The 24701-nt window shown below is 43.8% G+C and overlaps 1 protein-coding gene across 2 annotated transcripts in view; it reads right to left on the reverse strand.

The window, feature by feature from the left end:
- Positions 1-24701, reverse strand: part of ANKH (ANKH inorganic pyrophosphate transport regulator) — a 128762-nt gene that overhangs the window by 27598 nt on the left and 76463 nt on the right. For both annotated transcript variants that reach the window (XM_083449526.1, XM_083449527.1), the window contains exons 2-6: positions 15033-15249; positions 10020-10138; positions 5859-5942; positions 2896-3066; positions 738-872 (exon numbers count right to left, since the gene is read on the reverse strand). In XM_083449526.1, the coding sequence (XP_083305652.1) occupies positions 738-872; positions 2896-3066; positions 5859-5942; positions 10020-10138; positions 15033-15249 (726 nt within the window). The remainder of the gene's footprint in view (positions 1-737; positions 873-2895; positions 3067-5858; positions 5943-10019; positions 10139-15032; positions 15250-24701) is intronic.

Consider the following 24701-nt stretch of genomic DNA (forward strand, 5'->3'; position numbering starts at 1 on the left):
GAAAAATGTCTGGAGGGGGAAGGGTTGAGCAGCCACGATCCACTTTCATTCCTCCACTCAGGACGGCAGTTGGCTGAGGCCGCTTACGTTTCTAATAGTAAAAATGCTGAGGAAAAATAATACAGTGGTGCCTCGCAAGACGAAATTAATTCGTTCCGCGAGTCTCTTCGTCTAGCGGTTTTTTTCGTCTTGCAAAGCAACCCTATTAGCGGCTTAGCGGATTAGCGCTATTAGCGGTTTAGCGGCTATTAAAGGCTTAAGGGATTAGCGGATTAGCTGCTAAAAGGCTATTAGCGGTTTAGCGGCTTAGAAAAAGGGGTTGGGGAGCGGAAAAAAATCTCAAGACTCGCAAGACATTTTCGTCTCGCGAAGCAAGCCCATAGGGAAATTTGTCCTGCGAAGCGCATTGAAAAACGGAAAACCCTTTCGTCTAGCGGGTTTTCCGTCTTGCGAGGCATTCGTCTTGTGGGGCACCACTGTATAGAAGTCCATGTAGCATCTAGATTGGCCCTTAGGTTTGAAAGAAAATGCTATCGTTTCAGAAGCGGTCGGGAAAGATGCTCAGACTTTAGAAAAAAAACTTCACGTAAAAGCCTGTAGGTTTCTTTAACACCCTGAGGAAGTTGACATTTAACAGCAAAATGAATTCCTAAAGAACCAGGAAAACAGAGACAGCCGGAGAGGGAACTGGGCCCTCTACTTTTCTGAATAAATACAGGGAAACCAAGGACTCCTACCTCTGTAGCTGCAGAGCTGCCACCCAGATCTCGGGATACAAAGAGGTTGACGATTGGCCGACTGATTCTCTGAGTAGCCAAAATTAACGCCAAAGGCCACCAGAAACTGAGCATCTTTTTTATTGTAGCATCTCCCTGCGGGTAAAATGAGAAAATGCAGTCCTTGTGAATGACAGCACCTGAACGCAGTAATAATAATAATAATAATAATAATAATAATAATAATAATAATAATTAATAATAATAATAATAATAAATTATACCCCACCCATCTGGCTGGGTTTCCCCAGCCACTCTGGGCGGCTTCCAACAAAACACTAAAATACAATAACCTATTAAACATTAAAAGCTTCCCTAAACAGGGCTGCCTTTAGATGTCTTCTAAAAGTTTGGTAGTTATTTTTCTCTTTGACATTTGGTGGGAGGGCGTTCCACAGGGCGGGTGCCACTACCAAGAAGGCCCTCTGCCTGGTTCCCTGTAACTTGGCTTCTCGCAGCAAGAGAACCGCCAGAAGGCCCTCGGAGCTGAACCTTAGTGTCCGGGCAGAACGATGGAGATGCAGTCAACAGAATAGCTAAAGAATCTCCTTTTCAAATGTTGGCTATGGTATGTGCAAGCAGAAAAAAGAGCAAGGAAACATAAGCATGCATATATCACCAGCCAGTAAGTTAAAAAGAAGATATACCGTATTTTTTGCTGTATAAGACTCACGTTTTCTCTCCTAAAAAGTAAGGGGGAATGTGTGTGCGTCTTATGGAGCGAATTCAGGCTGCGCAGCTATCCTAGAAGCCAGAGCAGCAAGAGGGATTGCTGCTTTCACTGCGCAGCGATCCCTCTTGCTGTTCTGGCTTCTGAGATTCAGAATATTTTTTTTTTCTTGTTTTCCTCCTCCAAAAACTACATGCGTCTTGTGGTCTGGTGCGTCTTATAGAGCGGAAAATACGGTAGATTTTATAGATATAGATTTTAGACTATGTGATTTGGATTATTGCAGCACTGGGCTTTCAATTCATGAGAAAAATTGTTCTGGCACCTAACAAAAGTACTATCTGCAACTATGGATTTAAGAAGTGCCATATTTTTTAACGTTTTAAAATCCATTCTGATATACACTCCTGCAAGGAAGCATTCGTAAAGGTATGCGGCTTTGAGTGACTCAGAAATGGTCCTGCAACTATCTGTGTATTTCCTTGGCTCTATGCTAATCATGCTGACATCTTAAAAGAACAGCACAGAAAGAAATGTGGTGGGGTTTTTTTTCTAAATCCAGTACCGAACTTCACTACACTGAAGAAAATACTGTGGTTACAAGAAATGGCCAAGAGAGAGGCTATGGCACGAGGATTGCAATCAGCAGAGACAAGGCAGCAACATAAATACAAATATATTTTGTATAAAATATCAGGGCATAGTCGCAGCTTCCATATATTGAAGGATGTAAGAGAAGTAAGTTAAACTGGCAATTAATTGCTGCCAAGTAATGAGTATAGCATTGTGGTGGAGGTTACCCTTAGCACAAATATAGTAGTAATAATAATAATAATAATAGGCAGTGTGTTTATGGGGTATAAAAGGAGGTGCCGGTACTCATTTATAAATGAAGTTTATAACCTTAGCAACCCCTTAGCGGGGTGCATTGTAAGCCTGTTAAGCAGCAATTAAACTGCCAATTAACAATTAGCAATTAACAATCACTTTCAAAAGCTTCCCCCAGTTGTCTAGCAAATGGAGAGCGTTGTTTTTCAGTTCGGGTCTTGCACATGACACAAGTGTATGCGGGCAGATGAGCAAGTAGTTTAAAGCACCATATTTTTCGCTCTATAAGACGCACCAGACCACAAGACGCACCTAGTTTTTGGAGGAGGAAAACAAGAAAAAAAATATTCTGAATCTCAGAAGCAAGAACAGCAAGAGGGATTGCTGAGCAGTGAAAGCAGCAATCCCTCTTGCTGTTCTGGCTTCTGGGATAGCTGCGCAGCCTGCATTCGCTCCATAAGATGCACACACATTTCCCCTTACTTTTTAGGAGGGGAAAAAGTGAGTCTTATAGAGCAAAAAACACGGTAAATAGGGCCAGTGGTTTTTAGGTCCTGTTTTGCAATCCTGGTGCACTGAACGTAATCATATAGCAATATCGACAAATGCATCAAAACATACCCCCATCTCTGGCCCGCTACTGTCCGGAATAATATCATGTATGTTTCTGTAGTAGCCCAGGCATAAGGTGGTACATCGGACAAGGGCTCCCATGTACAACGACAAGATAGGGATGAGAAGGGGCTCTCTGCACTCCAAATGACTGTGGAGCAAAATGGCTACGAAAACAACCTGTCAGGAGAAAGGGAAAGGGGGAAAAAGAAAGACTGGTTATGAAAACTAAGATTCTGAATTCTGATGTGAAAACTAAATAGTTTTGGACACAGTCATAGTGTTCAGAACATAATGCAATTCTTAATTATTATTCAGAGGTCTTTGCTGGAAATGTATGTTCAGTTCTGGAAATTCTCTGGTCCTCTAATTTCATGAAATTGATTTTCTATTATAAAAATGTAACAGAAGCTTCTGAGTGTTCCCCCCCTCAATAAACTTGCCTGAAGAAGCCAACGATTTCATTAATTTGAGAGGAGGCTATGAAGACGATAGCATTTTCTTTAGATGTTAGGAGCTTATTCATCAAGGGCTATGGGTATGGCTAGAAGGCCCGAGATTATTTTTTAAAAAAAATAAATATAGAGATAAAGGGTATCTATAATAAGATTGTATTATGTATATGCAGTATGAGGGAGAAAATGAATGAATTCAGAAGCAGCCTTGAACGATACGTTCCAACGCAGTACAATACATCTCATCTAGTAACATGCATCACTTAAAAAATACTACACAGAGAAATCAAGTGACAAACACAGTGGAATCCAATAGCAAAAAGCTATATATTGAATGCGTTTATACTATTAGGCTAATTTAATGTCAGAAATCAAGGAACGACAGGGGCGATATTCAACAAAGTCATACTTAGAGCAGGCCCAATGAAATCAATGAACTTAAAATCTCAATGGGTCTACTTCGAGTAGGACTTGGGTATCGCCCAGTAACAATGAGGTGGGAAAATAACTTCGACCTCTGAGAGGTCACCTTCAAAAAAGCATGAGAGATGTAGTACACACACAATGCTAACGATGCTAAAACAGACACAATTCATATTTGGGAAAGGATTCCTATAGCAATACTAAACAATGATACGAGTGGTTCCTAGTGTTCAAAGAGATTTAGAAGTATTGTTTCTGTAACCCTTACAACATTTGTGTAGCGTAGGTAAGTATTCTTATCCCCATATTGCAGATGAGATGCTGAAGGAAAAGGATCACATTAGTTAAGCTATCTAGTGAGTTAATGGGGTAAGTTCTGAATCAGCGATGTCTACGCTCCTAGCAGAACTGTTTTATAACTGCATTGCATTGGTAGATGTGATTAATTTAAATCTGAATATCCTAAGTCCTAGCCGAGGGTTGCCATACATCCGGACATAGCTGGGATTTGAAAATGGCGTCTGGGTGGAATTTTAGAAAAGCAGTTTAAAAGCTGGTGACAGCTTATATCGGCAGTGTTAATCTTGTGGCTGTTTTCATTAAAAAATTAGTTTTAAAACTTCATTTTATTTTATTTTATTTTAGATTTTGCAGAAATTCAACACCTTTTGTGCCCAGATTTTCACTTTTTGAAATATGGTGACCCTGTGTTAGCCTCTATACCACCCTGGGCAAATTAGGTGTCAGACAAACTTACTGTTTAAAAATATGCTTAAACAGCCTCACTTAGCTATGAAGCTGAAGCCAATTGCTTTCTCAACCACCACACAATTGTTGTGAGGATAACACGGTGTGGAAAAACCATGTATTCTGCCTTTTGCTCTTTGAGGTAGAAGGCCAAGAGAGATAGAGAGATAATTAGTTAAAGTGGGGCATAGATTAATTTTAACAATTGAATTCAAAGGCTGGGGAAATCAAGTCATAATCATAATGGTCCTTTCTTTTGCATTGAAAGAATTCCCTCCAACAGAGAGTTCTTCCCTTTTGCATTTCCTCCAATTGCTTGAATTAATAACAGTCATACTATACTTACTATCCTTTGAGTTTGCAAACTCTAAAACCCCATCTAGGAAATATGAAACAGCTCACTTTTGCAGCCATTTTAACTTATGGGCCTGATGCTATCCTTCATAATTTCCAGGTGTCTTTAAGGAACTCTGACAGCCCTGGGTTTGTGAACAACAGCGCAGAAAATGTATTTGCCTATGAGTGGCTGGAGTTTAATAGAGTTTAAATGGGAATATACTGTAGCCAATGGCACACTCTTTCTCTGGTCACTTAAGTTTTCCATGTGTCTATATTCAATGCACCTACTGGCATTAACTGGTGTGAAGTGTCATCTTGAATTATGCTAAGGACAGAATAATTTTTTATTTGAACCGCAAAGAAGGAAGCTTGACCATTTTCTTTAGGGAACTTTTATAATGTTCTGAAAGAACTCACACCAACATTTTTAAGGAATTCCCTTTCCGAATGCTGTTACTTGCGCTTTTAGTACAAAACGATGCTTCTACAACATCTACTTTACCGCACGAAAGCTGACAGAGGAAATTTATCCGTTGTGACTTTTCTGTCCAAAAGCAATTGTGTGAACTGGCTCCGAGGGAAAGGAAGAACGCCAAAGTATAGCATAAGCACAAAGACAGTCAAAATTGGATTTAATAACATCTATTCCGCAGCTGTCTAATGCACAGCAGATTAATTCATACTGGCTATAATGACATGAGCAGGAAGTAGATTAGCTAGATCCAGCTATTCAGCAACACAATAATTATTATCAGAAAAAAATATACCACTATATTATTGAGAAATGCGACCCAACTCGCAATAATTGAGATGATTTAGTGTCTTTAGTGTCAACTCTTCAGTCCTCATGTCAGCAAGCAGATCTATTTCCACTCCATTTCAAAAGGGTCCTATATCAATATATATAGATAATCTTGCAAACCCAGACTGATCCAAACACGGTTATTGTACAAATTTGGCACGGCTCTTTTCGCAGTAGAAATAACCGTGACATGAATCAATCCTTACCTGAGCAATGACGTCTGAAATGGAGGCACATCCAACCAGAAAACTGTATTTGTGTTTCAGAAGAATACCTGCGTGGGTCCAAGCCTGAAGAGGACAGAAGAATGGGTGAGATCCAGTTTAGCACAAACTCAGGCAATGGGTCTCCTCCTACTTCTCCTTCCCCCTGCAACTCCTGGCTCACCCTCCAAACCTGCTCCAGAAGGTTGAGGGGCTCTCTGAAGCAGCATTTTGGACCGTATGGAGAATAAGAGAAACTGGAAATATCATTGGGCAAGGCAGGCAGACATTTGCCTGGTCTGGACATCATGAAAAGCTGAACTATGGCTTAAGTTTCTGGGCTAAACTCAAAGTGCTGGCGCTGACCTATAAAGCCTTACACAGGACCTCAATACCTTAAGGACTGCCTCTCCCCATTCAAACAACATTGTCATCCGAGGCCCTTCTCTACGTCCCAAATCCCTGAGAGGTTCTGAGGGTGACAACATGAGAACGGGCCTTTTCTGTGGTCACTCCCCTCCTGTGAAATACTGTCCCTGGAGACACTCGGCTGGTGCCATCATTACATATCTTTAGGGATAGGCGAAAACATTCCTCTTTACCCAGGCCTCCGGCCATTAAATAATTACGGCTTGATAAATTTTGGCAGAGGTTATTATTATGATTGTTTTATTATCAAGCTGTGTATTATTGTGTTGTGTATTATGTTTTTACTATTAAAGGTAAAGGGACGCCTGACCATTAGGTCCAGTCGTGGCTGACTCTGGGGTTGCGGTGCTCATCTCGCTTTATTGGCCGAGGGAGCCGGCGTACAGCTTCCGGGTCATGTGGCCAGCATGACTAAGCCGCTTCTGGCGAACCAGAGCAGTGCACGGAACCGCCGTTTACCTTCCCGCCGGAGCGGTACCTATTTATCTACTTTCACTTTGACGTGCTTTCGAACTGCTAGGTTGGCAGGAGCAGGGACCGAGCAACGGGAACTCACCCTGTCACGGGGATTCGAACCGCCAATCTCCTGATCGGCAAGCCCTAGGCTCTGTGGTTTAGACCACAGTGCCACCTGCGTCCCTTTAGGTTTTTACTATTATGCTGTGTAAATTAGGTTCTTAATGTTGCACGCTGCCCTGGGATCTTTGGTTAAAGGGTGGTGTAAAATGAAAGAAAGAAAGAAAGAAAGAAAGAAAGAAAGAAAGAAAGAAAGAAAGAAAGAAAGCATAAGAGCTGCCAGAGGAGTTCACATCTACTTTTCCCCCTTCTGCTTTTCTCCTCCCTAGTCCTTTGTTCTGCCATGCTAAACTAATAAAAAATGTCACGGGATAGATCCCCATAGTCCTGCATTGGAGGTTTGGACCAGATGAGCCATGGGGTCCCTACTTATTCTATGATTCTATGACTCTAAGATTTGGCTTAGGGTGCAATCCAGACCAGGGCGTCTGGTTAAAATCTCTCCTTGCTAACCTTGGTTACAGCTTGCTTGCTATGAGCGAGGAGACAGCTTAACCACAAACCCTATTTTGGACAGCAGGCTAAGTTAAACCTTGGCTTGGCTTAGTAAGACATGCCATGGCAAAGCCAGTTGTGAAATCTATGCACATAGACTTTGATGGAGCCAAAACCCTGATCACACAGGGTTTTGGCTCCTATGGAGCACGTAAGTTTCTCCTGCTCAGACTTCCACGTCTAATGTGCAGCCAGATGCTGTTCCTTTGTGGGCAAAAGCCCTTCATGCTCACAGGTGCAGTTGTTAAAAGATCACAAATATACGACGTTGCACAAAGGGGGAACATGATGACAAAGGATTGCCAACGAGGGGTTGAGATGAAAAAGTGCACGTATGCAAAGGGGAAATCTGAAACAGTTGCGGTAAAGATTATAAAAATAGCAGCTGGAAACAACAAAACCAAGTCAGGTGAAAAGGCTGGGAGGGAGAAATAGATGTATTTTGACCTACTGATTTAATCCCAAATCTGAAGTAGCTGAGATTTCAGCAATCGTTTGCATTTGGAGGTTTTGATTTTGCTTTTTCCTCTCTGAGGAATAAACTACTGTATCTCTTTTTTTAAAAAATAGAATGTATCTTTTAAAAGAAACATTAAGTATCCTGCTAACCGATCACACCTAATAACCACTTGCCAAAGAAGTGACAGAAAATGTATTTATTTTTCTAAAATATTTAGAAATGAAATTGAGACTGCATGGTCAGAGGCGTAGTTCAGATATCACACTAAACCATAGTTTAAAATGTGCTTGTTGTGCTGCTCAAAAGTTCCTTCCCTGCTCCTACAGCTGCCATGCTACAGACTAAACAAGCCACAGTCTGGCTTGTTGTGCCATCGAAACCCGAGCTCATGGCTTGCTTCCTGCAAACAAATCATGAGCGGTAAACCAAGGACAAACTTTGACTACTGTTCATGGTTTGCTTGGAGAGAAACAAACCACAAGCCTGGGTTTGAATGACGCAGCAAGCCAGACTCCAGCTCGTTTTGTCTGTGGGTAAGGAGCGCCAGGAGAACTTTTCAGCAGCGTGCAACCAGTGTCAGAAACTCAGATCTATAAGCTAGGCGCCAAAAGGCTCATTAAACCAGGGTCAAAGTCGCCAAAACGGAATGCCTAGCTGCCATTTTGGGGCCAGACAGCTCGAAAGTCAGATTTTTCAGTGTGAATTCTTGGTTCCTGAAGTTCATTCCGATTGTGCAGATAAAATATAACAGATAGAATTCTACAGGGTTGGCATCCAGGCACCTTTAAAAGGTAAAGGTACCCCCTGCCCGTACGGGCCAATCTTGACAGACTCTAGGGTTGTGCGCTCATCTCACTCTAGAGGCCGGGAACCAGCGCTGTCCGCAGACACTTCCGGGTCACGTGGCCAGCGTGACAAGCTGCATCTGGAGAGCCAGCGCAGCACACGGAACGCCGTTTACCTTCCCGCTGGTAAGCTATTTATCTACTTGCACCCAGGGGTGCTTTCGAACTGCTAGGTTGGCAGGCGCTGGGACCGAACGACGGGAGCGCACCCCGCCAGGCACCTTTACTTGCTCTCAAATGGCCAATAGCCAGGTGCAAAATGCGCCTGGGACATTTTGGGTGTGTGTGTGGATGTGTGTAATAAGTTTTGATGGATGTATCAATGGATTACTGAATGGTTTAGTTGATGCAAAATATACAGGGATGTATGGTATGCAAAATGAACCATGGAAGGAGAAGAAGGTGTGTGTGTGTGTGTGTGTGTGTGTGTGTATTCTAATTATGTTTCAAAATATTCATTTAAACAACCTTAAATCAATTACATCCCTGCATATTTTACATCAACTAAACCATTCAGCAATCCATTGTTACATCCATCAAAATTTATTTACAGCATTGAATTTTAAATAAACACAATTTTCAGTACACATTTTCCAATCTTCTTTAAACGTACATTCTTCTTGTTCTTTTATTCTATAGGTTAAATCTGCAAGCTGAGCGTATTCCATCAGTTGCCATTTTTCTTTGGTTGGGACCTGGCTCGTTTTCCATTTTGGGGCTAACAAAACACGGGTCGCAGTAGCGGCATGCATAAATAGTCTTTTTTGACACCTGGGAATTTCCCTCTGAATTATCCCCAACAAAAAGGACTCTGCTTTTTGGGGAAAGGGACTTTTAAAACATTTTTTTCAATTCATTAATTATCATTTCCCAATATCCTTTTACCCTTTTACAAGCCCACCACATATGATAAAACGTAGCCTCAGCCTCATTACATGCCCCTGGGACATTTTGAACGCATGCTGCTCGTTTACATTAAATAATAATAATAATAATAATAATAATAATAATAATAATAATAATAATTACTTATTACTTATTTTTTATACCCCGCCCATCTGGCTGGGTCCCCCCAGCCACTCTGGGCGGCTTCCAACAAAACACTAAAATACAATAACCTATAATAATAACCAATAATAAAATACAATAACCAATAATAAAATACAGGATTTGTTTTAAACTATGGTTTAATGTGATGTGCAAACCAGGCGTCTAGAAACCGCGAAACCTATGAATCAGAGGTCAGCAAACTGCTTATATTGATCCACTACTAGGACAAAACAGGGAACAAGCTAAGGGAAGGGCTGGCATCCATTGAACCACTCTGAGTGAGGATAGTAAACTAAGTTGTAGACTCACCATGGCATCCATGAACGGGAAGGCTGCCAGATACAGGAAGGCCTTGCGTGTTTTGCTTCCCACCGATTCATCCACATGGTGCAACTTGTTAATTATGTAGTACCCCAAATCACTGTATGCTGCAAAAATAAATATAATCATTTTTTTAAAAAATCACATACCTAACGCACCCAGGTCTGTTTTGGGATAAAGAGGGAGAAAGGAGGAACAGGGAGGAACACCTAACACCACCATCTTGATGGGCTGCTGTCGTAAGCCAATTCAACAATGATTCTAGCAGGTGTACTTAAACCAACTTGCTTTAAATCACATCAGCTTCTTCTAGACTAAGGCTGAAATCCTAACCCCACTTACCCAAGAGTAACCCCCACTAAATTCAACAGGTTTTAACAGTGCAATCCTTACAATATCTACTCAGAAGTAAGACAGCCTCCTGTGGCAGAATGGGTCTATGCGTCTGGCTGTTAACCAGGTTTGAGCCCATCTAGGGACAGCTGTGAGCAGAATTCCTGCATTGCAAGGGGTTGGACTAGATGACCCTCCGGGTCCCTTCCAACTCCACAATTCTATGATTCTGTATCATAACCTAGCAAAATTAAATGAGGTCACATTAATGCTTTTGTTATACTTTACATTTCCCAACCTCTTTCAGCCTCTCTTAACCTAGTGTTCTCCCTCTGTCTCTGTCTGTCTGTCTGTCTTGTCTGTCTGTCTGTCTGTCTGTCTGTCTGTCTCTCTCTCTCTCTCTCTCTCTCTCTCTCTCTCTCTCTCTCACACACACACACACACACACTTGTTAGAAACCTTGCTTGCTTCAGTCTGTACAAAAAACCATCACTCTTTCTCCAACCTCAGCTCCCAAATCTGGCCTCCCTTCTAGCTCCAGGGTAATTAAAATCACCAAACTAGGATTTAAATGTACCTAACAAGAAATAAGAGGGACGCGGGTGGCGCTGTGGGTTAAACCACAGAGCCTAGGGCTTGCCGATCAGAAGGTCGGCGGTTCAAATCCCTGTGACGGGGTGAGCTCCCGTTGCTCGGTCCCTGCTCCTGCCAACCTAGCAGTTTGAAAGCACGAAGTGTAAGTAGATAAACAGGTACCGCTCCGGCGGGAAGGTAAACGCGTTTCCGTGCGCTGTTCTGGTTCGCCAGAAGCAGCTTAGTCATGCTGGCCACATGACCCGGAAGCTGCATGCCGGCTCCCTCGACCAATAAAGCGAGATAAGTGCCGCAACCCCAGAGTCGGTCACAACTGGACCTAATGGTAGGGGTCCCTTGACCTTTACCTAACAAGCAATAGTCTGCAGGTCAATATATTTTTCAATATGTTGCTATGCACTGGGAAATTTTAGACGTATTTAATGGATACCAAAGCTCACATAAGCCCTGCACTATAATGTAGAAAAGTTACCATAAGATACTGTACACATTTTTAAAACACACACACACCTTTTCCTAGGAAACACTGGCAACTGCTGACAAGCACCATGAAGGAGGATAAATTGTGACTCAGTCGGTGAGTCAGAAACCATTACCTGGGGTTGTTATGTTGCCACTAGCACTCATGAATGTCTTCTATGTGACTGCTTGCCAAGTTCCATCACAGACCCCTCCTATTCCTCTGATGTTTTCCATGGATTGCCCTGGGGCCAGCTCTTTCACTTTGTGCTATGAGGGAGACAGAGGCTGTCCCTTCTTGAATCCACTGGCATGCCTAGAGGACTTGGGGAAGTTAGGTAGCAGGAACTTACTCTCGTTTTGTTTTGTTTTTGCCAGAATTTGCAAGCACAGCACGCAAAAGTGAGCAAATTACTCATTTCGTGCTACAGGAGCGACAAGACAAATTGCACATCCTGGCAAAAATGAGAAACAGCTCGCTCAGACTTCCCCAAATCCTCTGGAACTCAGGGGAGGGAAGGAATAGCTTACTTAAGTTGTGCACTTAAAAAAGACCTCCAAAGTTGCAAAAGCGATTATCCCGGCTTCCAAGATCCTTCAAATCCTGCTGCACGGGAGAGGCTGACAACTCCTCTAAATTCTCTATATATGTCAAAAGACTTTTGGGAGAGAGCAATCAAATATAATGGCTGCCTAATACAGCCAACTAAAATCTATGGACGCCTGACTATTGCAATATAAAACCATTAGCTGTGAATACTCCCTCTGAAGTATAAAGTATTTGAAAATAGCAGCTTTATGAGAGCAGACTTCATTTGTGAGCAGGGATGTTCTTATGTGTGGTATCCAAACAACAAATGGTTTGTGAGATTACCTGCAAAAACCTCTTCTCCTTTTAGTATCTCAGACCACAGTGCGAAGTTGAGGTTCTCACTACAGGATCCATTTCGGAGTGACAAAATAGGAAGAGTACAAAAATATGGACTGGATGCTTCTGAGAAAATACAGTGTAAAGTCCAAGTGGAGAAATCTACATGGTCTGAATAACCAACACATCTGGAGGAGGGGGACACACCTGGGTTTACTTTGTTACACCAGGTCAAAATCCTTCATTCTAAAACTGTCTCAGTGGTGGGTCCAATTCACACATTACTGCAGCATTATGGGTGTTGCTATTCTTATGCTGGTATTTTCACCATTTTTTAATTATCACACTATTCCCATTCAACACCTGATCATCAAATCTAAGCAAAACTGTTGGAAGTTTGTTAAGATTTATTTTGTTCGTAAAACACATTTGTGAGCTGGAAGAAAAAGAGGTCCCAGCCCGAGACGTGGAGGATTACATTTAATACCATTACATCATCAAAAGAAAGTCCTGAATAGGCTATTATTATTTACTTTCAAAGACGTTATCAGGTAACTGAACATTGGCCAAATATACTGCCAGATCTCAAGTGATTCTGGAGAGAGCCTGCATTTTCTACAGTGGCGTAGCGTGGGTTGTCAGCACCCGGGGCAAGGCAAGTAATTTCCGCGCCCTAACCCGTGGATTTGCGCTCCCTAACCTGTGGATTTGCGCCCCCTAACCCTAACCCCCAAATGTTGCGCCCAGTGCGGCCGGCCCCCCCTGCACCCCCCATGCTACGCCACTGATTTTCTAGCCTCGCTGTAAATAAACAGATGAAAACCTCTAAAATTGAAAGCTAGCACATCACGGCTGCTCACAGCCTCAGGGCTTCAATAGCTAATGGTTCTTGAACTCATCTAATTTGAGGAAATATATTGTGTCCAGAGGCATGTTAGTGCCTCATTAAACTCACTGTAACTCTTGTAACTTTAAGTCTGCAATACAAAACCCACGTACCTGGGAGTAAGTCCTACTGAACTCAGTAGGATTTACCGTATTTTTCACTCTATAGGACACACTTTTTCCCTTCTAAAAAGTAAGGGAAAATGTGTGTTCATCCTATGGAGCAAATGCAGGCTGCGCGGCTAAGCCCAAAGCCAGAACAGGAAGATGAAGCGCTGCGCAGCACTCCGACTCGCTGTTCTAGCTTGGGGTTAGCTGTGCAAAGCCTCCGCAGGGCAGCGAGGTGAAGGCACCCCGTTGCCAGAACAGGGAGATGGAGCACTGCACAGCGCTCCTTCTTGCTGTTCTAGCTTGGGGACGGCTGTGCAAAGCCTCCGCAGGGCAGCGGGGTGCCTTCACCCCACTGCCCTGCGGAGGCTTCACAGGCTGTCCCCGAAGCCAGAACAGCAAGAGGCTATCCCAGAAGCCAGATCTCTCCTGCTGTTCTGGGGTTCAGAATTTTTTTCTTCTTGTTTCCTCCCCCCCCCCCCAAACTAGGTGCATCTTATCGTCCGGTGCGTCCTATAGAGCGAAAAATATGGTACTTCTGAGCAGGCATATATAGGATTGCACTGTAAGGTACATTAATGCAAGACAGTGTGATGTTCGGAGATGTGAAAAGCACCTGCTGCTTTTCCCTGAGTTACTTAGCACCAATAATACACTCTGCTGTGCCATGCAGGGCCTTACATTTGAGAACACTATCATTATGCTAAGACAAGGCTTACAGCGAGGGGAAAGTATTAGTATACTCATTTTAATCATAAGTTAAGTGGCTTGCATCATTCCGAAAAGAGGATAAAGACAGAGAATCCCATTGTGCACAACTTCATCTAGCCTGCAGTGAATTTTTTTGTTTTAAACATTTCCATCCCACCTATTTTCTCTGAAGACAGCTAACAAGAAGTAACAAAAACAGAACATAATCCCTTAAAAGCCCCAATATACATTCAAATTAAGAGGCTAACAATATTCAACCTGTTCCAAGAGACGCCGGCAGCACAGAAACAGAACAGCATAGCTTTTATAACCAATGAAAACGACATAACTAAGCAAAGGCCTTTTTTAAAAGACTAGGTCTTCAGAATCAGGGTTATAAATTGAGCCGGGAGCCTTCACAGGTAGAGGAGTCTTCCCTGCTTAAAGCCATTCACCCTTGGACTTGTGGGGACTCTTACCTGGGTTCAAATGTTGGAGTGTATGAATCATAAGCACTTAAAAACAGCTCTGCTGCAACAGGCCAGTGGCCCATCCATGTCCACCATCTTGTTCTTACAGCATCCAACCAGATGCCATGGAAATCCTTCGTGCCAGTGGTGGGTGGGAGCAGGTGCAAATGTGGTCAGGGCAGATATAAAAGTGGAAAGAGCATTGCACAGGAGGCTACGTTGAAGATCCGCAAAAAAACCCAGAGGTTTCGAGAAACACACAGACACACCAACAAGACACATTCCCCTGTAGTAAGGCTACCCTGGGGAATGTGGAACAGGTTTGGTGAGCGCTGTGGCCTGGTGTAGGTGGGGAACGTATGACCTAGGCAAGACCCACAGAGAGGGGCCTGGAGGGCAGGAATCAATCCCTAAACATGGGGTTCCCCACTCCTAGTCGAGGCAGAGAAGTCTAGCCACAAAACGTCTCCCCGGTTCCTTCAAGAAATATGCACATAAGCAGACGAGGTTTTAGGATGTAGAGGAGAAATGGATTAACCAGTCGTATAAGCAAAAAATAGTATTGTTCCCTCAGCAAATGGAATGAAGGCTTACCTATTAAGGTGTGAAACACAGCGGCCACAGCACCAGCTACAACCATACACAACACTGCTTTGGTTCTGTCTCTCTTGCTGTTGACAAAAACCAGCCCCACGTTCTTGAAGTCGCTCATTGGGCCCGTGAAGAACTTCATGAGGGAGTAGGCCAACCCATAGCTGGCCAGCATCTCCACAGCATCTTCCTTAACAGCTGCGATACCTCTGTTCAAGGCCTGAAGGGAAAGCAAAGGAGATACAAAGGTTTAAGATGTGCCAAGCCAACTCCACACAACAGAACATGATAGCCAAATTATTCTCTATCTTGCTAGAGAATCACGAACAGACCGCAACAAATCAGATCCAATACAATAACTGGGATAAAGACCTCTGTTGAATGGGTTTGCTGAAAGAGGGATGTCTTCCGCAAGCACCGAGAAGATGACAGAAAAAGTGGGAGGGTGTTCCAAAGGACGGGGGCCACCACACTAAAGGCCTGATTTCAAAATGGTTCAAAATAGATCTCCAGACAGGATGGTATCTGTGAGATCCCCTCTCCTGTGCAACACAATGATTTGTTGACTATGTAGGGCATGAGATGATATTTTAAGGTATCCTGGTCCCAAGCTGTATAAGGCTTCATTCACCAATTCCATCGCCTTGAACCTATCCAAGTAACTGATAGACAGCCGGTGCAATTCTTTCAGTGCGGGCGTTAACTGGTGGTGCTATTCTGCGCTGATGAGCATTTGAATCACCAAATATTCAGCTAGCTACAGCTTCTGGGTTAGCCTCAGGGGAAGCCCCACAAAGAGTGTGCTTTAGCTGTTGACATATATAGATTGCACTTTTGATGGGATGTACATTCCCATGTGGCACTACTAAGATCTGACTAAAGCTAAATTAGGACCCAAGCATTTGCACACACTAAATAACACCCAGATTCATGCTATCCTATCAAGCGGTTAACCTTTCTCCGTGGCAAAACTCAAATGCCCAGAACCTTTTATTTGTTTGTCCCCCTTAACCATGCTTTGAACATTTTCCTGCTCGACAAAATCGATGAGGATTAATATAGGGCAGGTACACTGCATCTGTGCTGTGTATCGATTTTTATCTTGTGCTAATCTCCCCCCACATTTTAACTAATTGCTTTAATTGTTCAAATACATTAAACTTTGACTTCACCTCCAAAGGCACATTCCTCCATTGTCTCCTGAGTAATGTTTTATTCTGTTTTGTAAATGTAAAGCAAGGATATAAAATAAATGATCATTTAATCATTCGGCCACTAATGAATGGATACTATGAGTTTTTCTTCCCAAGAAAGAAGTATTTAGGCTGTAAACCTATTTTCACTTGCTTGCAAGTCCGATTGAACTCAAGGGGGCTTATTTCTGAGCAGATATGTATAGGGTTTCCTGCCAACCTAGCAGTTTGAAAGCATGTCAAAGGGCAAGTAGATAAATAGGTACCACTCCGGTGGGAAGGTAAATGGCGTTTCCGTGTGCTGCTCTGGTTTGCCAGAAGCGGCTTAGTCATGCTGGCCACATGACCCGGAAGCTGTCTGTGGACAAACGCCGGCTCCCTCGGCCTATGGAGCGAGATGAGCGCGCAACCCAAGAGTCGGTCACGACTGGACCTAATGGTCAGGAGTCCCTTTACCTTTATGTAGAGGGTTGCACCGTGACAGCACTTTTTCTGCTCTGTGTCCTAACATTCCTCTTGACATTTACTAACAAAGCTGTGTATCTTTGTACGCTCACTTTACTGGGACATGTATTCCCATCCTGTCAGCAATTTGGTTCCGTGTCAAAGCATACACGCAGAGAAAAGGGATTTTATCACCAACAGGATGGCAGCCTGACACTGTATCCGAGATAGTCCTTTCAGTCTCCGATTGCCTAAATAGAAGAATGATTTAAGAAGTCTACAGCGGAGAGCATCTCAGGAAAATTACCATCTAATAACTATGTTTTTGCCAACAGCCACAGGAGCAGTGTCACCGTACAGAAAAGGAGAAAACCCATGATGTAATGGAAGAAAGAAGCAAGCACAATTTGGCGGTGACTGTACAAAGGAGCACTCCAGCAGCAACAGCGCTTCTTTCACCTCTGGCTGCCCTGATTTTCCCAAAAAAAAGTTAGCCTGCAAGCTCAAGGCATGCAGCAACTTCCAAGAAGGCAGGGGAAAGTCAGAGTATCTTTTCTACTAGGAAGCACTAAAAAGTACCGTATTTTTCCATGTATAAGACGAGGGTTTTTTGACCCCAAAATAAGGTTATAAATTTTGGGGCGTCTTATACACAGGTAGTGCTGTGGTGGGACGGGCGAATGGTTTTAGCCGGAGATTGTCAGCAGCGATTGGGCAGGTGATTGGTGGCTGCGGCAAGGGCTGCTGTCTACTGGCTGCCGCTGCGGCAATTGGGAGGATGTTTGGCAGCTGATGGTGGCGAGCAAGCAGACGATAGGTTGTGTGCGGTGGTTCGCCGGGTGACTGATTTTCGCCACCCCCCCCCCAAAAAAAAAAGGTCAACAACTCTGGGCAATTCCCCCCCCCCAAAGCTCAACAAGTCAACAATGTCTTGGCAATCTCCCCCCATTTTCTAAATGTAGAGTCCCCCAAAATAGGGGGTGTGTTACACACAGAAAAATACAGTACTTACAGAAAAGGTAAGGCGGGTAGGGAGATATGACAGGTTCAGAAAATTACAGGTGGTGGGTACAATTTTTTCTCTTCCCCCTTCCCCCAAGAGGTACACATTTAAACAGACTGGCCCAGGTATAGACAAATCTATCTATTTTGAGTGTGGGTCCATTTTATTCATAAATGTGCTCCATCCAAGTGTCCATATTAATCTGTGGGCATTTTTCTTTCCTCCAAAATAATTCCTACCTAAATTCTTATTTAAATACATATTTTATCTCCATGTATGCATTTCACAAAGCATCTAAAATATGCATTTTAACGCATTTTGTTACTTTTCTGAGCCGACAACTGCATTACCAAATTTGGAGAAACATAAACCCTGAAGGGTAATTATGTTTTGATGAGTCTGGAAGGTGTATCAAGTCAATTTGCAAGCGAAGTCATATTCCTTGAGCGTCCATGGACAGGTGATAGGAGTTGAGTCACAATACAAAAAAAACTAACTTATGGAATTCACTGCTACAGCAGGTGTCAATGTGCCACATAAATGGATTTAAAAATGGTTGCTAGCCACATTGGCCAAACAGAACCACCCTCTTCAGAGGCAGCATTTAAGCCTTGCTTATAAGCTCCCCAGAATTATCTGTGTGGCTGCAGGGAATCAGTGTCCTTGGTCTGGTCTGCCAGAGCTCTTCTTTTGCTAAGAACTCATAGTGAGAGAACGTCTCACTCCAGTTGTTCCACTAAGAAGGAATAGCTGACGGGTTGAACCACTGGAGAGCTGGCACTGTAAAAACAATGACATCATGCAAAGGGTGGCATCCCCATGGATGACCACTGCAAAAAAGGGGGGGAGGGAAGGTGTGGAAAGCTCTTCTGTGAAGTTTGGCTGTCGAGCTTAATTAACTCCCTCCAGACAAACCAAATGTTTTGACTAATTGGCTCAGCCTTTCCCTTTTTTAAAGCCAAAGAAGAAGGGCTAATGAATCCGGGTGCTCAAACGTTCACTGGTAATGCTTTCAGGCTAGAAAAATCAGTGGCAGTATCAGAAACTCAAATATGTAATCTAGGCGCCAAATGGCTCCTTAAACCATGGTTACGGTCGCCAAAATGGAATGTCTAGTTGCTACTTTGTGGCAAGATGGCTCTTCGACGGACCAACTGCGATTGGTTCTTCGTTAAAAATCTGGCTACCGTATATACTCGAATATAAGCCGACCCGAATATAAGCCGAGGCACCTAATTTTAGCAAAAAAAACCTGGGGAAACTTATTGATGGGAATAAGTCGGTTCACCACACCACAAACCTGGTGGTAGCAGCAGCATAGGAGGAAGAACAACCAGCCCAAAAGGCAAAGGCAGAGGAGGAAGAAGGAGCAGCCTGAAAGGGCTCCTTTCGGGCTGCTCGTTCCTCCTCCTCCGCCATCACCTCTGCCGCTAGCAAGAGCAGGCACAGGAGCCCGGTTGGGAGAGGCACAGAGCAGAGCCTCTCCCAGCTGCAGGTCCTGTGCCTGCCCTTGCGAGAGGCGGGCAGTGGTGGAGGGATGAACGGCGAGAAAGGGCTCATCCCGCCGCCGCTGCCCACCTCACTCAAGTATAAGCCGAGGGAGGCTTCTTCAGCATAAAAAATATGCTGAAAAAGTCGGCTTATATTCAAGTAAATATCGTAGTTCAGAGGCCAACCTTGAGCTACGTTACGAGCTTTGAGAAGTTAAAGAAGAAAAGTCTGGCCTTTTTTTACCTCTTTTTGTTAATGGTAATACGGACCATTCATAACGTAGAGATAGCCTTCACAACTGTTCAGTGCTCCTGCTCAGGCTGCATGGAAAAAGCATTTGGGTTCCTGAAATTCATTCTGATTGTGTCGCAAGTGGCTGATAAAGGTAAAGGGACCCCTGACCATGAGGTCCAGTCGTGGTCGACTCTGGGGTTGTGGCGCTCATCTCGCTTTATTAGCCGAGGGAGCCGGCGTACAGCTTCTGGGTCATGTGGCCAACATGACTAAGCCGCTTCTGGTGAACCAGAGCAGCGCACGGAAACACTGTTTACCTTCCCACCACAGCGGTACCTATTTATCTACTTGCACTTTGACATGCTTTCGAACTGCTAGGTTGGCAGGAGCTGGGACTGAGGAACGGGAGCTCACACCGTCGCAGGGATTCGAACTGCCGACCTTCTGATTGGCAAGTCCTAGGCTCTGTGGTTTAACCCACAGCGCCACCCGCGTCCCTTAAGTGGCTGATAGCCAGGTGCTAAATGAGGCTGGCACCTGGCTAATTTTGAACACTGATTCAGTGCTCCCCAAATTTTTGATACCTGAGTAGGTATCACCCTAAGTAACTCTTAGAAGCTGCATGTGCACTGAAAAATACACATACAAGCAGAACCCTCACAAAAAAATACACAGCTAATGCGCTTTGTAGCTCCAGAATACCCTGGTTGAATGTTGCTTCTGGCGTCCCACCTTCCTCTTTTCTGTATTCAGTCAGTTTTCAGGGTAGGACCATGGTTTAATCAGGGCCCAGATCAGAGCAAGCAGGACTAGTTAGATGCTTGTTCAAACCTGCCCCACCTCCGGAAGCCCGGAAGTACTAGAGCAATTGGATGCAATGAAACAAATGACAGGAATAAAATAAAATTCAACCCTGAGCAATCACTGTAGGTCAAAGTGACTTCTATGCTGTCGCCAAGACTGCACAGCAAGACAGTACATTCTCAACACCTTGGGCAAATATAAGTTGTCTCCAAAAATACACCAAAAAAGAAAATAGGCTGATGAAATGACAGAGAGACAATTGCAGAAGCAAAGAAGCAAAACCAAGAGTTTGGGTACACATGAGCACACATACAGATGTTGTTGTTGTTTAGTCGTGTCTGACTCTTCGTGACCCCACGGACCAGAGCATGCCAGGCACTTCTGTCTTCCACTGCCTCCCGCAGTTTGGTCAAACTCATGTTTGTAGCTTCGAGAACACTATCCAACCATCTCGTCCTCTGTCGTCCCCTTCTCCTTGTGCCCTCCATCTTTCCCAACATCAGGGTCTTTTCCAGGGAGTCTTCTCTTCTCCTGAGGTGGCCAAAGAATTGGAGCCTCAGCTTCAGGATCTGTCCTTCCAGTGAGCACTCCGGGCTGATTTCCTTAAGAATGGAGAAGTTTGATCTTCTTGCAGTCCATGGGACTCTCAAGAGTCTCCTCCAGCACCATAATTCAAAAGCATCAATTCTTCGGTGATCAGCCTTCTTTACGGTCCAGCTCTCACTTCCATACATCACTACTGGGAAAACCATAGCTTTTACTATACGGACCTTTGTTGGCAAGGTGATGTCTCTGCTTTTTAAGATGCTGTTACCATCTGCAGTGATCATGGAGCCCAAGAAAGTAAAATCTCTCACTGCGTCCATTTCTTCCCCTTCTATTTGCCAGGAGGTGATGGGACCAGTTGCCATGATCTTCGTTTTTTTTATGTTGACCTTCAGACCATATTTTGCAACACATACAGATACCCATCTCAAAAATGTCTCAGATGATGGAAGGATCTGGTCAAATTGCTTTTCTTACCTATCTTATTCTCCCAACAACCCTGTAAGGCAGGTTAGGCTGTGAGAGAGCAAGCTGCACCTTGTCATCTAGTTTGAGACTCCAACCCCTACACCCCACAAACTCTTAGGAGCAAATTTGCCCATAATTCACAACCTCGCCAATTAAAATTAGCCGCACAGTTTAGTTCATCTATTAATTAAAAAGATAATAATAAAGCAATGCTTCGTTTCCCCCACCCTCCTTTTCACTTCTTAGTTTTTCTGTACATGGTCACGAAAAACAAGTGTCAGTACCCAGATTGAGTTTTGCAAAATAATTCAATGACACAGGTTAAAGAAACTGAACAGTTATTGTCTGGGAAGAGTGCCCAGCCGCCAACCAGCCAGCCGGAGAATACTTGTGTGCCAGGAAGAATTTATGTGACAAACATCTTCCTCCGCGATTGCCCAAAATAAAATATTATCCCAATGCAATGAGTAAGTTTGAAGAACATCCTTTGATCCAAAGCATAATAAAATGGAAGAGAGCTTATTTATGACAAGTCAAGTTTTCTGTAGCAAAAAAGTTGAAGAGCCTTAATCCAGCATGATGGAAGACTAGAAATGTTTACCCTTTCCAGGAAGACCCAAGGAGATGCAGTAGAGCAGGGGTCAGCAACCTTTTTCAGCAGGGGGCTGGTGCACTGTCCCTCATACCTTGTGGGGGGCCGGACTATATCTTGAAGGAAAAAATGAACGAATTCCTATGCCCCACAAATAACCCAGAGATGCATTTTAAATAAAAGCACATGTTCTACTCATGTAAAAACACACTGATTCCCGGACCGTCCGTGGGCCGGATTGAGAAGACGATTGGGCCGCATCCGGCCCCTGGGCCTTATGTTGCCTACCCCTGCTGTAGAGCAACCCTGCCTAATATGGTACCATTAGAGCAGTGGTTCTCAACCTGTGGGTCCCCAGATGTTGTTGGACTACAACTCCCATCATCCCTGAGCTCTGGCCTTGCTAGCTAGGGGTGATGGGAGTTATAGTTCAACAACATCTGGGGACCCACAGGTTGAGAAAGGCTGCTCTAGAGGTTATTGGACCCCATCAACTCCAGAAAACATGGGCAAAGAATATGATAGGAGTTGTAGTCCAACAACACCCGGATAGCACCAAGTTTGGGAAAGGGTGCTGCAGAAAAAATGTCTACGTTTTCCTTAAGATTCAGTGGTCTGGGGGCATAATCTTGCCTTGGTGCATATATAAGAAGCTACCTTACATTAGGTCAGATAATTTATCCAGTATTGTGTACTCTGATTGGCAATGGCTCACCATAGTCTCAGCCGGTGGCCTTCAGTGTCATCTGCTACCTGACCCTTCTTAATCGGAGATGTCAGCGATTGAATCTGGGGCCTTCTTCATGCACAAGCCCTGAATTGTGGTCTTTCACTACAGAAGATATCCCTGCATGGTGTAAGCATTGGTTACAGCTGGACCACAAGGCAGATATTGGTGCAGAAGTTTTTAACAGCTTCTACTGCACCTGCATTGGAATTGGGGTTGCTGCACTGGTGTGTTGACTCCACTATTGGGACGCAGGTGGTGCTTTGGACTAAACCACTGAGCCTCTTGGGCTTAGCTATCAGAAGGTTGGCGGTTTGAATCCCCACGACGGGGTGAGCTCCCACTTCTCTGTCCCAGCTCCTGCCAATCTATCAGTTCGAAACCCACCAGTGCAAGTAGATAAATAGGCACTGCTGCGACAGGAAGGTAAACGGCATTTCCGTGTGCTCTGGTTTCCATCATGGTGTTCCATTGCACCAGAAGCGGTTTAGTCATGCTAGCCGCATGACCCAGAAAGCTCTCTGTGGACAAATGCTGGCTCACTCGGCCTGAAAGTGAGATGAGCAGGGCAACCCCATAGTCGCCTTTGACTGGCCATAACCATCCAGGGGTCCTTTACCTTTTACCTGACTCCACTCAAATGTGGCCTTTTCAGGAGACACAGTCTGACCAAAACACCACAATCCTATGTGAAACGTTTATGAACTAACTTTGTCAAAGATGCTACTGCGCTACCTTATACAACAGCAACTTAAAGTTAACTTAAACCAAAGTTTAACCAAACTCCTATTATTGAAAAAAAAATGTTCTAGCTAACAGAACCATCACTAGTTGATTAATGAACTCCCAAGAAAGAATATGAGAATCATTCTGTGGGACCAGGCAAAAGCCCCATCTACTTCATTGATAGCCTTCTCACTGTTCCTAGGGTCTCTTGAACCTCCTTCATGGTCCCAGGTACGTCTAGTCCACAGCTGGCGAAATACGCTCTCTCACATGTCCTAAATTATTAGGAAATAAGCTCCCTCAAATGTCCTAAATTATTAGGAAATAAAACAATTCCCATAGAATGAATTTCCCTTGTGAAAAGAGGGTGCACAGTGTTAATGGTTATTTAACTAAAAATCCTAGAACATGTTTACAAGCTCTGAAATTCTTTGCTAGTCTCTCGTGATGCCACCTCGTACTTTTAAGACTATTTTTAATCACCCACGATCACTTTTCTGTATACTTTCTCTAGCAGACGTCTCAAGTTTATTAAACCTCCAGACTGTTGCTGAACTTTAGAAACCTTTTTCCAACCGAGTACACTACACCCACGGACTAGGCTGTGGTTTTTATGAAAGAGCAATAATATTATAAATAAAGTCTGAAATGGAGACAACAGGTGCCTTACAGCTGAACTGGAAGCTTAATGACACAACCAGGATAGTCAACCAGAAGAAGCCCAGGGACTAGAACAACAAACTACATTGTGTGGGTGTCTATGTTCCTTCCTCCATTGTAAACTATTCCACCAACACCCAAGACCAAAGCTGCCCAGATGTCTTCTGTGGACAACTGGAGAGAGGAGAAATCAAGTGACGGATAAGGATGGATGCCACAATTTGTGGAAATCAGATGCAATAGTTCGTCTTGTTAAATAATCAGTAATAAAATTAATATACAGAGCATGTCTCTTGTGTAACAAAAGATTCTTATTGCGCAAACTGCTGGAAAGGGGTCATTGTGCTTGGGAACAGATCAGCCCTGCACAACTCATCTCCCACCAAGCTAAACATAGCCCACCAGCTATGTATGGCAGTGTTTTTCAAAGTGGTGGGCTACAGACTGGTGCCAGTTGGCTACCAGACCGTGGCAACTCCACCACAACCTAGCTTGGGTGGTAACTTCAGGGACCAAATGTGGTACTGTTCCCTTGCACATGGAAGGAAAAAAATTGCTGGTTTGCCACATCAGATAGTTTGAGAAGCACTGGTGTATGACACCCCAGTAGATGAACCTACTGTTTTCGATGCCTACTTAGGGTTGCCACATGAACTCTTTTTTCAGGACTCATCCTCTTTTTCATGGGTATTTAAATGAGTGTTGTCATAGCAATCCATAGTTAAAAGTAGAAGTTGGCAAATGTGTCCTCTTTTTAGCTCTTCAGAATATGACAACCCTATCT

The sequence above is a fragment of the Podarcis tiliguerta genome (genome assembly GCF_965153285.1).
Source record: "Podarcis tiliguerta genome assembly, chromosome: 7".
NCBI lineage: Eukaryota > Metazoa > Chordata > Lepidosauria > Squamata > Lacertidae > Podarcis > Podarcis tiliguerta.